The 18,501-nt window shown below is 42.5% G+C and overlaps 3 protein-coding genes across 4 annotated transcripts; 1 reads left to right on the top strand and 2 right to left on the bottom strand.

Annotated features, from left to right (window-relative positions):
• Positions 1–1,937: 1,937 nt before the first annotated feature.
• LOC140831873 (uncharacterized) lies at positions 1,938–2,528 on the bottom strand. The gene has a single exon (XM_073195589.1). The coding sequence runs from the start codon at positions 2,526–2,528 to the stop codon at positions 1,938–1,940; it is 591 nt and encodes a 196-aa protein (XP_073051690.1).
• Positions 2,529–9,381: 6,853 nt separating this feature from the next.
• LOC140832249 (bZIP transcription factor 17-like) lies at positions 9,382–12,636 on the top strand. Its single transcript, XM_073196152.1, has 2 exons — positions 9,382–11,365; positions 12,006–12,636. Exons 1-2 carry the CDS (start codon positions 9,466–9,468, stop codon positions 12,455–12,457), a joined length of 2,352 nt encoding a protein of 783 aa, XP_073052253.1. The 5' UTR covers positions 9,382–9,465; the 3' UTR covers positions 12,458–12,636.
• A 305-nt stretch (positions 12,637–12,941) lies between these two features.
• Positions 12,942–15,524, bottom strand: LOC140832250 (psbP domain-containing protein 6, chloroplastic-like). 2 transcript variants are annotated; one of them, XR_012118094.1, is made up of 4 exons: positions 15,130–15,524; positions 14,219–14,535; positions 13,232–13,452; positions 12,942–13,139 (listed from the first exon to the last, which is right to left on the bottom strand). XR_012118094.1 is itself a non-coding variant. In XM_073196153.1 (3 exons), the coding sequence occupies exons 1-3, from the start codon at positions 15,428–15,430 to the stop codon at positions 13,282–13,284; spliced, it is 789 nt and encodes a 262-aa protein (XP_073052254.1). In that variant the 5' UTR covers positions 15,431–15,524; the 3' UTR covers positions 12,942–13,281. The 2 variants fall into 2 exon arrangements, 1 of the variants encoding a protein (XP_073052254.1); XM_073196153.1 differs by having other exon boundaries at positions 12,942–13,452.
• Positions 15,525–18,501: the final 2,977 nt, after the last annotated feature.

The following is an 18,501-nucleotide window of genomic DNA, read 5'->3' as shown; positions in this document are numbered from 1 at the left end:
TCGGACTGGGAGCTCGGCCAGCCACTTAACCATAAGAACTTGGTAAGATATAAAACAGTGATGAGCTCGGCTCGGCCTTGGGAGCTCGGCCAGCCACTTAACCGTAATAACTTTGCCCTTGGGAAGCTCGGACAGGCCACTAAACCGTAATAACTTGGTAATAATTAAACCAGCGATGTGAGATTCGGCTCGGCCTTGGGAGCTCGGCAAGCCACTTACCGTAATAACTTGGTAATTAATTAAAACAGCGCTGAGAGCGGCTCGGCCTTGGGAGCTCGGCAGCCAATCATCCATAATAACTTGGTAAAAATAATACCTCGCTGAGATCGGCTCGGCCCTGGGAGCTCGGCCAGCCAATCATCCATAATAACTTGGTAAAAATAATAACATCGCTGAGATCGGCTCGGCCATAGGAGCTCGGCCAGCCAATCATCCATAATAACTTGGTAAAAATAATACCTCGCTGAGATCGGCTCGGCCATGGGAGCTCGGCCAGCAACTTAACCATACTTTTGGAACGTAAAATTCATGCCGAGCCGAGGTGAGCTATGAGGCTCCTGAACTGACTGAGGGTGAAAACCCTTCTCATACTTGGCGTGACCAAGATGAGGTGAGCTCTGGGCTCCTGCACTGGCTGAGGGTGAAAACCCTTCTCATACTTGGCATGACCAAGATGAGGTGAGCTCTGGGCTCCTGATCTGACTGAGGGTGAAAACCCTTCTCATACTTGGCGTGACCAAGATGAGGTGAGCTCTGGGCTCCTGATCTGACTGAGGGTGAAAACCCTTCTCATACTTGGCGTGACCAAGATGAGGTGAGCTCGGGGCTCCTGATCTGACTGAGGGTGAAAACCCTTCTCATACTTGGCGTGACCAAGATGAGGTGAGCTCTGGGCTCCTGCACTGGCTGAGGGTGAAAACCCTTCTCATACTTGGCGTGACCAAGATGAGGTGAGCTCTGGGCTCCTGATCTGACTGAGGGTGAAAACCCTTCTCATACTTGGCGTGACCAAGATGAGGTGAGCTCTGGGCTCCTGATCTGACTGAGGGTGAAAACCCTTCTCATACTTGGCGTGACCAAGATGAGGTGAGCTCGGGGCTCCTGATCTGACTGAGGGTGAAAACCCTTCTCATACTTGGCGTGACCAAGATGAGGTGAGCTCGGGGCTCCTGATCTGACTGAGGGTGAAAACCCTTCTCATACTTGGCGTGACCAAGATGAGGTGAGCTCTGGGCTTCTGCACTGGCTGAGGGTGAAAACCCTTCTCATACTTGGCGTGACCAAGATGAGGTGAGCTCTGGGCTCCTGATCTGACTGAGGGTGAAAACCCTTCTCATACTTGGCGTGACCAAGATGAGGTGAGCTCTGGGCTCCTGATCTGACTGAGGGTGAAAACCCTTCTCATACTTGGCGTGACCAAGATGAGGTGAGCTCTGGGCTCCTGCACTGGCTGAGGGTGAAAACCCTTCTCATACTTGGCGTGACCAAGATGAGGTGAGCTCTGGGCTCCTGCACTGGCTGAGGGTGAAAACCCTTCTCATACTTGGCGTGACCAAGATGAGGTGAGCTCTGGGCTCCTGATCTGACTGAGGGTGAAAACCCTTCTCATACTTGGCGTGACCAAGATGAGGCGAGCTCTGGGCTCCTGATCTGATTGAGGGTGAAAACCCTTCTCATACTTGGCGTGACCAAGATGAGGTGAGCTCTGGGCTCCTGATCTGACTGAGGGTGAAAACCCTTCTCATACTTGGCGTGACCAAGATGAGGTGAGCTCTGGGCTCCTGATCTGACTGAGGGTGAAAACCCTTATCTGCAATAATAATAATTTCTAACAAAAATGCATAATTTTATTAATGTATCTGAATAAAGCATCAAAACTTGACGTCCTTGTATTGAAAGTAAATGACATAAAAAAGAACTAAAGCTTCTATCAATATCTAAGCATAATATTTGCGGAGGTGATAAGCATTCCATGGCCTCTTCAATTTCTTCCCTGTCCAGTCCTCTAAGTAGTAGGCACCTGAGCTGAGCTTTTCCACCACTTTGAACGGCCCTTCCCATTTTGGATCGAGCTTTCCGACCTTCTCTTCCTGAACCTTCTTAAAGACCAAGTCTCCCACCTGGAAGCTCCTCTGAATGACCTTTTTGTTGTAAGACTGGGCTATGCGTCTCTTGTAAGCTTCCATTCTTATGGCAGCGGCTTCTCTTTTTTCTTCCACGAAATCCAAGTCTGCTGCTCGTCTCTCATTGTTTTGCTCATCATAGAATGTGACGCGAGGTGTCTCTTCTCCGATCTCCGCCGGAAGCACGGCTTCATTTCCATAAACTAGGCTGAAAGGCGTCTCCCCCGTGCCTATTTTTGGGGTGGTCCTGCATGACCAAAGCACGCTGGGGAGTTCCTCCACCCGATTAGCTTTCGCGCTCCCGAGTCTGGTCTTCAGGCTCTGCACTAAGGATCTGTTGGTGACCTCCACTTGGCCATTGCATTGAGGGTAGGCCACGGAGGTGAAGTGCTGCTGTATCTTCATCTCTTTACACCAGGCTTGGATCCGGCTTCCTTGAAATTGCCTTCCGTTGTCGGATATCAACTTCCTCGGGACCCCAAACCTGCAGACGATGTTCTTCCAGAGAAATTTGAGTACCTCATTTTCAGTTATCTTAGCCAAAGCCTCAGCCTCTACCCACTTTGAGAAGTAATCTATGGCCACGAGCAAGAATTTTTTCTGGGCTGGGGCCGGGGGAAAAGGTCCCACGATGTCGATCCCCATTGGTCAAACGGGCAGGCTGCCACAATACTCTTCATTAGGGCAGCTGGTTGATGTTGGAGCTTACCATGACGTTGGCAGCTGTCGCATGAGATGACGATGGCTAGAGCATCTTTTAACATAGTGGGCCAGAAATATCCGGCCAAGAGTGCCTTTCGTGCTAGAAAGTAAGATCCCAAGTGATTCCCGCAACAGCCTCCATGAATCTCTCTTAGTACATAGTTAGATTGCTTGGGACCCAAACACTTCAGAAGAGGCCGAGAGGCTGACCTCTTGTAAAGAGTTCCGTTGATCATTACAAACCGAAGGCTTCTTCGCTTCATCCTGTAAGCCTTCTTCGGATCTTCGGGGAGCACCCCATCTTTCATGTAATCTAATAACTCGGCGCGCCAGTCATTGTCTTCATGCTCAGGAGAGGGGTAGTGCACAGAAGGGCTTAGCTCTACTTGGACCACCACCTCTCTTGATTTCCAGCTGTGGAGCGAGCTGGCCATTTTAGCAAGGGCGTCGGCTCCCTCATTCTCCTCTCGGGGGATCTGCTTAAAAACCAGTTCTGTAAAGAGTTCTTTAGCTGCTTCCACCGCTTTTACGTATTCTATCAATCTTTCATTCTTGATGTCGTATGATCCATTCATTTGGTGGGCCACCAGCTGAGAATCAGAGAAGATGTGGACTCGAGCTGCTCCGACCTGCCGTGCTGCTCTTAGACCCGCTAAGACCGCTTCGTATTCTGCCTTATTGTTGGATGCCCTAAAGTCTAGCCTCACGGCTAACTTTAGTTCATCCCCTTTTGGAGAGATTAATAACACACCAACTCCGCTGCCTTCATTGGTGGATGAACCATCCACATAGACCTTCCAAAGATCTTCCATCTCCACATGCAAAGTCTCGGCCAAAAAATCGGCCAAGGCCTGCGCTTTGATTGCGGTTCGAGGCCCATATTGAATGTCATATTCCCCTAGTTCAGTGGTCCACTTTACCAACCTTCCTGAGATATCAGCATGCGTCATTATTTTCCCGAGAGGGCTGTTGGTGAGGACCATAATGGGGTGAGATAGAAAGTAAGGCCTTAGTCTTCGAGCTGTTGTGACCAAGGCCAGAGCGAGCTTCTCCACAACTGTATATCTGAGCTCCGCTCCCTTGAGGGCGTGAGAGATGTAATATACGGGGCTTTGTTCCGTGCCTTTCTGCCTGACCAAGACTGAACTAACAGCCATCTCAGTGGCCGAGAGGTAGACATACAATGGTTCTCCTGGGGCTGGTTTGGCTAATATGGGGAGCTCCGCCAAATGCTTCTTCAGATCCTCGAATGCCCTCACGCATTCTTCATCCCATTCGAATTTTTTAGCTTTCCTGAGGACTCGGAAGAAGGGTAAACTACGATGTGCCGCTCTTGAAATGAATCGTGACAAAGCGGCGATTCTCCCGGCGAGCTTCTGGACCTCCTGGAGATTCCCAGGAGGTGTCATAGATTGAATAGCTTTTACTTTCTCAGGATTGGCCTCAATTCCCCTTTCTGTTACCATGTACCCAAGGAATTTCCCACTTTTGACCCCAAAAGTGCATTTTTGGGGGTTCAGCTTTAGCCTGTAAGATCTCAAAGTGGCAAAGGTTTCACGGAGATCCTTTATGAGATCAGCCGAGTTCTTCGACTTTACAAGAATATCATCCACATACACTTCCACATTTCTTCCGGCCTGGGCTGAGAAAATCTTGTCCATGAGCCTTTGATAGGTGGCTCCCGCATTTTTTAATCCGAAAGGCATCACTACATAACAAAACGTCCCTTCGGAAGTGATGAAACTCACTTTGTCCTGGTCTTCTTCTGCTAAGGGGATCTGATGGTATCCTTGATAAGCATCCATCAAACATAAGTACTGATGACCTGCGGTGGAATCAACCAGTTGGTCTATCCTCGGCAAGGGGTAACAATCTTTTGGACAAGCCTTATTAAGATCTCTGAAGTCGACGCACATTCTCCATGTTCCCAAGCTCTTGGGGACCAGGACAACATTTGATAGCCATGTTGGGAAAAAGATCTCCCTAATGTGTCCTGCCTTAAGAAGCTCGTCTACCTGTTCTTTTATTACCTTGTCTTTCTCGGGGCCAAAATGCCTCTTCTTCTGTTTGACTGGCCGGGCTTCAGGGAGAGTGTTGAGGTGGTGTTTCATTATCCCGGGGCTGATCCCCCGAAGCTCTTGTGGAGACCAAGCAAATACATCAATGTTAGTTTTTAAACAAGCCAGTAGATCATGCTTGGTTTCGGGATCAAGATCAGCCGCCACCCTGACACTCCGTTGGACCCCTATTTCCACCGTTTCTGGCTCCTCTTCTGAGGTGAGCTGAACCTCTCTTCTGGAGGTCATATTTGGTTGGGCCACAATCATCCCTACCTCGGTCCGGGATCTTTTGACTTCTTGCCTTACCTCATCCACATAACATCGTCGAGAGGATTTCTGATCCCCCCCGACTACTCCTACTTCATTCCCCACAGGATATTTCAGCTTTTGATGATAGGTAGAGCTTACAGCTCGGAAGTCGGCCAGGGCAGGTCGGCCAAGTATTCCGTTGTAGGAAGAGGGGGCATCCACCACAGTAAAACATGTCATTTTTGTGATGCGGTGAGGTCCCGCCCCTAGGGATAAGGGGAGCATGATTTGCCCTACAGTTTGGACTGCATGTCCTGTGAAGCCAAATAAAGGCGTAGAGATATGATCAAACTCGAAACCTTCCACTTTCATTTGGTCCAGGGTTCTTTTGAAAATAACGTTAACTGAGCTTCCGGTGTCAACAAAGATTCTTGCGACGTCATAGTTGGCGATAGTAAGAGTGACTAATAAGGCGTCGTTATGAGGTGCCACAACACCTTTCATATCATCCGGCCCGAAGCCAATGACGGGGTCATCTTTGGGGGCAAGGTCTAACCCCAAACTTTCCAATCTCCGACCATGAGCTTTACGAGCCCTGCCCGAATCTCCGTCGGTGGCGCCGCCCGTTATCATGTGGATTATACCTCTGGTCGGATCATTAGCAATCTGCTGGACCTGAGGGCCTTGATGTCGCGGGGGTCATCTCGACCCCCGCGGTTGGGTCGGTTCTCCCGGGGTTGTGGCCTCTGATTAACCCCAGGAGGTCCCCGATCCCTTCGATCATCTCGATAACTTCCTTCTGATCGAGCTAGGAGGTTCTTCATGTGAGGGTCTCTTTGCATGATTCTTTGGACCTCTTCCCCCAATTTCTGGCAATCATTGGTGACGTGACCGTACTCTTGATGGAACTCACAAAACTTATCTGAGGGCGGTAAACGCGGCCCTTTCTCGGCTTGTTTCGGTCGCTCCAGCTTTCTTCTTTCTTCACAAATGGCCATGGCTCTTTCCAAGCTCATTGCCAACGGGGCATAAGGGAAAGGTCCAGGACCTCGGCTCCGTTCCTCTGTTCTTTCTGCAGGCCTCTTCCTACTTGGTTCCACTTTCTCTTTCCCCTTATTTTTATCATCGGGTCGGATATCCACTCGCCTTTGCCTTTGTGCATCCTCAAGATTCACGTATTTCTCAGCTCGGCTCAGGAGCTCATCATAACTTTGAGGGGGTTTCTTGACCAAGGAATTGAAAAATTGTCCCCCTCGGAGCCCTTGCGTGAAAGCATTTACCAAGGTTTCTGTTGCTGCAGCTGGGACCTCCAAGGCCGCACTGTTGAATCGTCTAATGAAGTCCCTCAGCGAATCTGTATCTCCTTGTTTCAAATTGAATAGGCCCAATGAGGTTTTCAAGTATTTCTTACTTGTAGCATACTGGTTTATGAATAGGGTGCTGAATTCTCGAAAGCTGGTAATGGAATGTGGCGGGAGCAAATCGAACCACCTCTGGGCGGGTCCCACTAGGGTGGTAAGGAAGACCCGGCATTTGACCCCATCTGAGTATCGGTGAAGCAAAGCAGAATTATTGAACCTTCCAAGGTGTTCTTCGAGGTCAGTACTTCCATCATAATCCTTGACGGTTGGTTGGCGGAAATTAACGGGGAGGTCTTCATTCAGTATCTCGAGGGAGAGTGGGCTTTCTCTGTCCAATACGGGAGGTCGGCCCCCCATTCGCCTGCCAAGCCTCCTGACTTCCTCCCAAATGGCTTCCATATGCTCAGGAAGAGGGGGAGGAGGAGGAGGAGGAGGAGGAGGAGGAGGTTGTTGTGGCGGTGGTGATGGAGTACGATTTCGACGGAGGGCCTCATTCACAGACCTATTAATCAACTGGGCCAATTGGTCTAGACTAAGATCAGCCACACCTCTGCCTTGGCCACCTCCGGGACCTCGGTTACCATCTGCATGGCCCTGATTGCCACCTCCGGGACCTCTGTTACCATTTGCATGGCCCTGATTGTCACCTCCGGGACCTCTGTTACCATTTGCATGGCCCTGATTGCCACCTCCGGGACCTCTGTTACCACGCGCAGGGCCTGTTCTTATACCTGTTCGTCCCCACATGTCTACGTCTTCTCAGTATATTCCCACAGACGGCGCCAATTGTTAACACTGAAATCGGTGATGCTAACTGGGAGTTCAGATCCCCGCTTGGAGAGCTCGGGTCAAACCTGGGGGCGCTGGCTGGGAGGTCGGATCTTCACCTTGGGAGCTCGGATCAGGCACCTCGAAATCCAGAAACACAAACAAGAGTGTTAGAAGGGGGCCGGAAGGTTGTTCCGGCGTAGCCCCTCCGACGCTCAAGTCAGAGAACGGAAAACTTGAGAGAATAATGTGTGTGCCGAGAGAATGTGAAAAAGTATGAATATTTAAAATAATGGACGGAACCTGGTATTTATAGGTGATGCATAGAGTCTTAGTTTTGGTAGGTTTAGATCTTCAGAATCTTCGGAAGATTTGATAAGATATGGTGACAGATTTGATAAGATCTTTAATGGGCTTTACCTTTCTGGGCCTTGATCTCTGTGGGCTACGCGCTTAATATTTGAGTAAGAGTTCTCGCAGGTATGGGCCCACGAGACGCTAGGACCTCCTGGGACCTCGGCTCGGGAGCTCGGCCGAGGGTTTTCGATCGTCCCGATAATAGCTTCTTGGAGGTCAGCTCGGGAGGTCGGCCAGGGAGGTCGTCCAGGGAGGTCGGCTGACCTCTCCAATGGCTGGAACTTCTGATATGGGAGGTCGGCCAGAGATGACCTCCCGGACAGCCTCAAGCTTTCTTCTGAATGCATGTTGGGCTTTGCTTGATATGGGCTATCGAGAGCGGGCCGAGCCCATCCTCCCACCGGGGGTATCACTAACCATAAGCAAGCCACTTGTGCAGACCATGTTACATTCTATGGCTTCAATAAATTTCACAAATTTGAAAATCTATATCTAAGGTCTAACAAAATGACGTGCAATTCAGATGTTTATTTAAATCGATCCGCATCAGCAAGTTCCGTAGCTTCTTGAATTACACAGTCGATTAATCAAGATAAAACCGAACCATTGCCCTCGCAGCCAAACCCCAATTACACCTGATACAGCTAAAGCAAACTTCCAAATCTTCCAAAGCTACTCCAGCCCCGGAAAGAACAGTTCTCAATTACACATATAAAAAACTGGCAATAAATTCAACACAAGATATAAAAACAACGCGACCATAAATTAAAAAAAAAAGGAAAAAGAAAAACAAACCAGTTAAACGATGACGTGGGTTCCGAAGAGCTTCTATGAGAAATGAATCCACCACAGAAGCGTATGCAGGTGGCTCGTTCTCTTCCACCCTTTGCTCCAAAACACCACCACTCTCACCAGCTTCAGCACTAGCTCCAGAAGTCAAACTCAAATCCATACTCCCAACGCCCTCTTGTATATATATCTATGGATGCATGTGCGGAGACCCCTGCCCCTGAAGCGTAGGATATTCTCTCTCTACAGACAGAGAGAGAGAGTGGGGCGATTGGATCAAGAGAAGAAAAGGGCAACCCTTCTTCTTCCACTCCGTACGAACGGGATAATTAGATTGATTTTTATTCCTGCTTCGTGACGTAAGAAATAAAATATAATAAAAAACGATAAAATAAATGTTAGAAGAGTCTTCGAGAATATCCATTATTGTTATAAAAAAAAGATGATATTCCATAAAAATACAAAAATTTAAATTATTGCCAATTAAAAATAATAAAAAATTCACGTGTCACGCTTAGTAGTCGAAGTTGAAAGTCAAAACTTAGAGACTTCCTTACACACGTACTTGCACCCAATCACGCGCTAACAAATCATGTTAACTTTTGTCCTTTTTTATGTCATAACATAATGGGCAATAGATTTAAGGATCTAAGGTTAGAAAAAAATCGAAAAATTGAGCCTTCCGTTTTCATGTCGTCGATTTTTTTTGTTTAATCTCTGAATTTTTTTTAGTACAATATTTCCACATGAAGTATACCATATTTTCACATCACATGAAGTATATCATATTTTATATGACATAATACCACAATTTATAAATAAAAAATGAACCAAAAAAAATATTTTGATCGAAGATTTTTAACCAACATCTCCTGAAAAAAATCTTATTATGATATTTGAAATTTATTTATTTTGTGCAAATTGATACAATACATAAATATGTCCCAGAACACGTGACATCGTTGCCACGTGTTCTTTATTCGAAGTCAGCGAAACTCTACCCGAAGAAATCCCCCGATTCTCTCGTCTGGTCTCACAATTCATGACACACACGGAATGTCTGATCCAACGGAGGTCGTCGTCCCGCCTCCGGCTAATGATGCCGATTTCAGTTCCAGCCTTGCGATTCCGCCCCTCGACGATGCCTTCTTTTCCCAACAGTTTATGGAGAGTAACGGCTCGGGGGACAATCAATACGACGACGCGTTTCATGAAGACGTTGATTTCGATTTCTCATTCGACGACCTATGCCTCCCTTCTTCCGATCTTGAAGAATTACTCTCCGATCCGATCTACAACACCAACCATTTAGAAAATGGCAATTTGCTTGACGAAGCCAATGCCGGATCAGGTCTTAATTTTGATCCATATCACGGTGTTTTCAAATCAGATTGTCCAAACTTGCGTCATCTGCCCACAGGCAGCGACAAGAGCTCAAATGGGTCCGGGGTTCTGGATTCGAATTCTCCAGGTCTAGAATCTAATCAGATTTCTGATTATCTCAATGTCCCGTCGCCTGAATCAAATGGTTCAAATCCAGGGAACTCTGTAAGTTCTGGTGCTGAAGCTAAGGCAACTTATTGCCCTTCCCCCGAATCACAGGGTTCTGGGAATTGTTGTTCCAATGTATCAAAGAACTCCGAAAATTGCGCCAGATCGGGAAATTCTATGCCAGATGCTAACTTCGGTTTGATCAGTTCTGATAATGTTGATCAAAAGATTGAATTCAGAGGATCACCAAACGATAATGTCAATAGTTCTATGTTAAAGAGGAAAAAAGAGAGCAATGATTTAGCAGTTTGTGACGTGGATAATAATTTAGGGTCCAGGATTAACAAGTTTAGGAAATCCGAGTATAATGTTGAGACTAACCATAATAATTGTAGTATCAGTGGTTCGAATGAAGATGACGATAAAAAGAAGGCAAGGTTGATGAGGAACAGAGAGAGTGCGCAATTATCAAGACAGAGGAAGAAGCAATATGTTGACGAGTTGGAGGATAAAGTGAGGACAATGCATTCTACAATACAAGACTTGAATGCAAAGATTTCATTCTTTATGACTGAAAACATGACTCTACGGCAACAAATGGGCGCTGGTGGGAGTAATGGCGCAGTCCCACCTCCTCAATTGGCAACTCCTCATCCTGGGATGTTTCCACACCCAGCCACGATGTATCCATGGATGCCATCTGCTCCCCCGTACATGATGAGGCTACATGGATCTCAAGTGCCACTGGTTCCAATCCCAAGATTGAAATCACAACAGCCAGCCAACGTGGCAAAGGTCAGTAAGAAGGTGGAAGCTAAGAAGAGTGGGGGGGCAAAGAGCAAGAAGGTTGCAGCTGTTAGCTTTATTGGTTTGCTGTTTTTTATTATATTATTTGGAGATTTGGTTCCAATTATCAGTATGAAATATGGAGGTGTTAGGGAGGCATTTTCCAGTGATAACAGTTATGTTGGAGGTGGATATTATGAGAATTACCATGGGAGGTTGTTTGTGAAAAATGGGACTGAGCATGTTGAGAAGTATGGTGGTGGAAGAGAATCTAGTTGTAATAGTGGTGGTGGTGCACATTGTAGTCAAAGAGGTCATGGAAGTCGAGGGGAGCCAGGAACTGATGAGATTGTTCATTTGGGAAATGGGAGCAAACCCCTTGTTGCATCATTGTATGTTCCTAGGAATGATAAGCTTGTTAAGATAGATGGAAATTTGATAATCCATTCAGTGTTGGCAAGTGAAAAGGCCACGATATCGCAGGGTCAGGGAGGTGGTGTAAATGGTTTAGCAGTTCGTGGAGATTTGGCTCCTGCTGTTCCTGTCCCTGGTATGGGAAGAAATGGTGCTCGGCTCCCTCACCTAAGGGAACTGGGCTCTGGTTCAGCAGACAAAGATAGTTTGAAGTCGAAAGTCAACGATGGCAGGCTTCAGCAATGGTTCCGTGAAGGCCTTTCTGGTAACCCATGTTATAATATTCTCTTGCACATGGCTTCTTTTTGTATGTGTTATTCTGAGTTATAATCCTAACATTGACTATTCATGTGGTTATGTAAAGACAGATTTGATCCTATGCATGCAAAAGAAAATATTGTATTTTTTTAGGAATTATGTGGCATCCAAAGTTGTACACATGGTTTTTTTGCTCATGCTAGCTTATGTGCGACTCATGGCTTTTCATTCCTGCTGTTTTCAAAGGCTGGTATCTTACCTCTTTGTACATATTGATGTAGTACAAAGTGTTATGATTTTAAATGTTTCGTTTGCCTCGACTCCCCTTATGTATGGGACGACTCAAGTGCATGCAACTCATATAAACAACTCGCTGGTTCAGAGTCATGTATTTTCCATGGCTAATAAACATCATCCTCGGCAAAAAAATTATGGAATTACAGATTAAAAAACTGAATTATGCAGTTCTTAAATATATATCTCTTGTTGATAGATCTTTTTTTTTTTTCAAGTTGGTTGAATAATACTTCATCGTTACCCAAGTGAACAAATTTTTGCTGATCCTCGGAGAGAATATTTGCACTATTTTCTTGCTCATGGGTCACACGGTCAAATTTCAGAAAGTATAACGCTAAGGTTTCCTTCAGGTCCGATGCTGAGCTCGGGGATGTGCACTGAAGTTTTCCAGTTTGACGTGTCGTCAGCTTCCACTTCAGGAGCCATTGTCCCAGCTACTGCCTCAAGAAATATTTCTGAACAGCAAAATAAGAATTCTTCGCACCTCAGCAAGGGAAGGAACCGCAGGATCCTCCGCGGTCATCCTATTCCCTTTCCTGGATCCTCTCATAACATTTCCGAGGAACAAGCTGGAAGACATTCACAAAACAAGAACCTGAACTTAAATAAGTCAGCATCTTCTGTGGTTGTTTCTGTGCTCGTGGATCCTAGGGAGGCAAGTGATACTGATGTTGATGGTGTGATGGGAGCAAAGGCCCTTTCTCGAATTTTCGTAGTTGTTCTGATTGACAGTGTCAAGTATGTCACTTACTCATGCATGCTTCCTTTTAGGGGAGCTGCTCCTCACCTAGTGACTACTTGAGAATTGGAAATAGGAGCAAGTGCTGAATCAGTTTTGTAGATATTACGTGGTGACTGTGTTTATAGTTTTTTTTTTCTCGTAAACTTTTATTGGAAGTAGTCAGCCTGATTTGCTTGTGTTTGACTGTAAACATTCATTAATCAACAGCAGCTATCTCTGAAAGTGTAAGTTTTTATTTCTCCGGGCTCTCCTTTTACTCTCGAGGTTGGGTATTGATTGATTCAACTAGTGCATAAATCATTTCTTGTATATGTGTTATATTAGTCAAATAACATGTAGGACGTATAATCAATTACCAGGGGGACTGGGTTAATTTTGATAAGAGTACCTTTAGCTCGGGTTGTGTAGTTGGAAAATGAGAAATCCGTCGCCTCAGTCGAGTTAGATTGATTTTTAAACATGCAAGAATTTACCACAAGAAACTTAATTGGTGACTCTTACGGATTGTTTTGTCGAGCTAAGTTTTATGTCATATGGACTAAAATTTACGTTATGTAGCAACCATTGATTTATCAATACATAATAAGTCTCCGTATATATTTCAAGTGGGACTTGTACAATTCAAAGATCTATATGATACCGTGCACCATAGGTTTTACCCATTTGCTGAATCACCTTCACGGCTTCACCCATCTTATGATGTAATCTTCGATATGCATTTGTAACGCAAATATTTAGTCCTCTGCATACGGAACAACAGAAACTTCAACTCTCTAAAGTTGATAACAATTCAGATGACCATAAAAGCTAGAAAATTCACAAATGAAAACACACTATTCAATGAAACACAGGCTCAAGTCTCCCAATTTTCTCGTGAACAAAGATCACACCACGAAGGATTCCAGAATAGCTTGTAATGTTTTCTCTGACGTCGGCCATTGTTTATCGTTGGCACTGGCCACAAACAAGACGACCGTGCTTCCTTTAGCTGTCGCCTTCGCAAGGTTGTGTGATCCCGTGAGAGCAAACGGAGTCTCCAGAACGTATTTATAGTACTGCCCGATTAAGTTTCAAAAAGATAAAATCATAAAATGGAAGCTGAAAATGAGTAAGAACACAACTAATAATTCACAACACGCAAAAAATAGAATGTTAGTCGTAAGCACGAGAGCAGCCGAGCAAGGAACACGAATTCAGGTGGTGGACAAAACTGAAAACTTATTTGCTTTTTCATACATTAGGGGGTATGTTTTTTATACATAGTTCATGAAAATAAATTTATCTATAAAAATTTCGGTAGAAAGGGGGGTGAAAACACATGCTGCACCCCACCCCACCCCACCCCCCGCAAAATGCAAACCCTTCTGATGTAATATGGGTCCGAATACAAGACATATAATATGGAGATCAGATGAGCAATCTGTATACAAGATTTGATCAAATTGAATTGTGGCCTTGACAAGCAGATATGGATCTTAAAAACCCATCAAGCTCCAATGACGACATGCTTGGTTTTATAGCACCACGTGTCTTATTCAGGAAAAAAAAATCTGGGTACGAGGGAAATGAGGGTAAAACTTAGCATTCTTTTAAAGAACAATACAGGTGAAGTGGTGTGCATACGCTTTGCTTAGAGGGCGACTGATCGTGCTCTTCTCCCATTCAAATAATCCATTTTGGCCACGTTGCCATACAGTTCAATTTCAGTATATGTTTAACTGTGGTTTTAAAAGCTGTGACAGAATTCATAAATCTATTGATCTCATTTTTCCTCTACAAAAACTCTATATGCCAAAAATTTATATAACAAGAAGATCATACCGTTTGATCACCAATTTTCTCTACAGAAGTTTCGAGTAGTTCATCAGGATCATATGAATTTCCGGTGACAAAAGGGCCAAGAGACGCGATGAGCTTCTCTGGGGTCCCTATCTCTTCGATTGTTGCATAGGGTTTATTCGTAAGGCGTATCAAAGGTGAAGCCACCACCTGAACTTTTCCTTGTTTTTCATCCTCAAACTTTACCTCCACCCACGGCTCTGCACACTTAGGTTGGCAGTAATTGCCCGATAATATATTAGCCACTCGCTGCTGTTTCCAAGTCGGTGGAAGCATAAACTGGTAAGGCTGTACATTTCCTGCAACCAGCTATATTCAGAATTTTCATAAGCAAAAACAGAAGATGGGCAACACTAGATTGAATTTTGAAGAATTTTCCATCAATTAAATTTAATCCAGGAAGCTAAAAAGTATTCAGGCTACAGATTTCAACTAGGAAAGAAAGAATTGAAATCCAATGAGATATTACTTTTGGCATGCATCAATCACGTAATGGGCAACTGAGTTCATGGTTTTCTATCCCGTATCCATTGTTCCCCTGGGTAGGACCCAAAAGTTCAACGGGGCATCATTGTACTGAAGCAAAAGAACTAAAAAGTCCATTGAAAAGTTGATATTGAGTCAAACACAAGTCTCAATCCTAACATAACTAAATGCTATCTTCGAAGTGACGTAAACAAAGAACCACTCCCCCATCAAATTATAACATTGAGAATCAAAAAAGTTAAGTAGACATGTCACACTTCGATTCACGATGCTTCTCTAGCAACTACGTCCACATTCGTTTTGAAAAATTGATAAACAGAACGGAAACTCTTCCAACAAATAGTCAATCATAGGGTATTACACTGTCTACAGTTGATCATTAAACTCTAACAATCTTGATATATTACCTGCACGTAGAGCAGGGGTGTCTTTAGTGGTGGCTTTGAAAAGAACGAAGGAGGAATCCGTAGGCGATACGGGGAGGTAGGATCCCACCTCAACTTCTCTGGCTTGTGAAGGTGAAGGAGGAGAGACCGCTAATGGAAGCAAAGCAACTGATCCGTTCAAGAACTCTCTTCTCGAAAGATTTGGCAGATGCAAATTGAGATTTTGATGGGACTTGCGAGAGGATGACTGGGAGGAAATTGGATTGGAAAATGGGAAATTTGATGTTGGATTTGGAGTGAAAAGTGAAGAAATAGCTGCCATTTTTTTAGATGTACGGGAGAGTTTTGAAGAGGCGGTGATTTGCGATGACAAATGTGAGGGCTGTTCGTTGGTCAGTTCGTTGCCTCTCTTTGTTATCCATTTTGGATATGCTTTTACGTCCAAATTATGGTCAATTTATGTTCTTATTTATTTTATTTTATATATATATATATATATATATATATAACATTTTTAGGATAATTTAAATCATATTAAATTAGTCAATAGATTAAAAAATACATATATATTAAACATATATTAAATTTGAGTTCAAACTTAATTCAAAACTCGTAAAATTTATTTTTTTGCTCAAGCTCGGATGTAAATGAAGATCGAGTTTTGATCAAAATGTTCGAACATTCATGAGTTATTTGAACTATTGCTTGAATATTAAGGTTCGATAATGAAGATTCGGAAGTTAGAAATTCATATATATTAAACATATAATTATATTACATTAATAAGATATTAAAGCTCATGAACTATCGAGAAAAAAAAATTTTTACTTGAGTTCGGCTCGAAAAAAGTTTGAACATGTTTAAGCTCAGCTCGAGTTTGATAACTTGGAATACAAATCAAGTATTTATCGAACGAAAAAAAAAAAAACTTGAGAATCCGCTCAATTCGTTAACAACCTTGTTTTGATTTGTATAAATTTGTTTATATAATAAAATTTCGAACATATTTTGAAACATGGGCTATTTGTTGTGTGAACATAAACAGTTGCGAGGCCCACTTTAGTGTGTTGGTTGTCTTCGGGAGTCTTGGGTTTGTATGGGCAATGTATACCGCACAACGTTCGGATGGCCTAAGCCGTAGGTAGGGGTGATCAAATTTTTTTATTAACCGCCCGAACCGCCCGAATCGAATTGCACCGCACCGTTTTTCATAATATTTAAAAAAAACCGCGATTAAAAACAGTAATCGTAAACCGCACCGCATACGTGGTTCGGTTATTTTTTTTGCCAAAAACCGCACCAAACCGCATCGCCTAAACCGCTTGCCATAATATTTGGCCTAGAATTATAATAATTTGTAAATACTATATTCAAATTAAGAAGTTGTCATTCATTAAATCTCAACTTTCTTCAAAATTATTATTTTTACAAATAAAACTTATCTTCTTCTTCTTAATTATTCTTCATATTAATATTTTATTAGATTATTTATTTCTTTTGCTATAATATTTAGTTTGAAGTTTGAAAGTAGAAAAATGATAAAGTAGTATAAATGTCATTTTTGTTGTAAGTATGTTGTGTTGTTAAATTATTAACTTAGTTTTAAATCTTGATTATTGTTTTATCTATTTTTATCTTTATATGCTTTGAACTATAATTTATATTTGAAGACACTATATTGTTGTTGTTTTCAAATAAATTAAAATATATGTTCTAATATTTTTCGTTAAAAAACCGTAAACCGACCGTAATCGCTAAAAACCGCTAAAAACCGTAATACTAATTCTTCATGTAAAACCGCAATTATTTTTTCAAAATACTAACCGATCGCATATGGCAATTCGGTTTGAATTTTTTTTAAAAAACCGCAAAACCGCACCGTGATCACCCCTAGCCGTAGGTGAAAAAAATGTTTTTATAAAATTGATTTTTAGTTGTCTCCTTTTCAAATATAAAAAAACAAAACAATTCGTTTTAATATTCGGATGCAATAATTCAAAAGAGCTTCGATTTTAGTTTGGAATAGAAGCCCACAAGCCATTTTTAAGTTTAGTTAGCTTTGCTCATATATTTTAATGGACGTTGATGCCATGCACCATTTTATTTTATGTATAAGGACGAAAAATATATGCGCAGAACTGCAAATTAAATTTTCATCTTTGATTTTAGACTTTGATGTCAGACGAACAATAAAACGTATATTCAATAATAGTAGAAAAATACATATCAACATCTGATCATATACACCAAAAATTAATGAAATACCCTTCATCCTCGTGCCGTACTTATTATAACTAGCTAGATTAATCAGAAAACCCCTTGTAAATAAGTCATATCAACCCTAATTAAGATACTAGAATTCTATCAGCATAATAGAAATTGAGTTAAATTCCAATATAAAAAAATTGTGGGAATCTCAACGATCAGTTTTAATCACGGCCCAAATTACCCCTATCAATATTCTTTTAATTACTTAACTATCAGGATTAGCAAAGAAAGTTGCTTTTGCTACCACTTAGACAGACAGGCTATTAAATTTGGGCATTATCATCGATTTCATGTTTTTTAAAGACATAGTTTAGTGATTTAATTGCTCCATTAAGAACGCATTTTCCCGGCTTTTGCTTCGAAAACGATTTATATTACTTTTCACTTTAAGTAGTGTCCGTAAATGTTTAACAAAAGTTATTATAGCTTTTTTTTAAATAAAGTTTTTACAAATCAGTAAATGAAAAGTTCATAATAACTTTTTTAAAACATCTGCAAAATTACCTTAGTCCACTGACAAAGATTTTTTTTTAATTGTGTATTTCGTTAATGATACCGGGATCGAAGTTAATTCTTTCTACTAATGTTGATGATTATGTAAATATTAAGAATTAGTTAATGAATTAATATTTATTTCTTGTCAATTCTTCGTTAACTTACTTTGATAATACTCGCCCAACCAACAACCAGGGCTCTGCCTGTAAAAAAAAAATTATAAATCTTAAATAAAGAATACGAAGTATAAATTGGATATTTAATTTTCTACAGATGTTAACTGGTTTAATTTTGTCGCATTTGGTGAATGGTGAGGTAACTTTTGTGTCCAACATGTATGTGCACTCAAGCTTGGCACAACAAATTCAGTAATAAAGCAGCCTCCAGTTGGCAAAATTGATGCCTCTTACGGAGAAAAGACCGTGATTAGATTGATAGATTTCAAATTTATTAATTTTAAATTCCTCGATGAACAAAATTCAAGTGGATGTAGTATTCGATATCTATTATTTGAGGCAAAATTTCGTGTACAATAATTATAGAGCGATCGACCCATAATGGTTGAGTATACACGCATTATTATTGCACTTGCTCCAACTATAAGATCCAACTTTATCAAGTGGGCATTGT

The sequence above is a fragment of the Primulina eburnea genome, chromosome 5, assembly GCF_022965805.1.
Source record: "Primulina eburnea isolate SZY01 chromosome 5, ASM2296580v1, whole genome shotgun sequence".
Taxonomy (NCBI): domain Eukaryota; kingdom Viridiplantae; phylum Streptophyta; class Magnoliopsida; order Lamiales; family Gesneriaceae; genus Primulina; species Primulina eburnea.
This window is presented reverse-complemented; position numbering and strand designations above follow the sequence as displayed.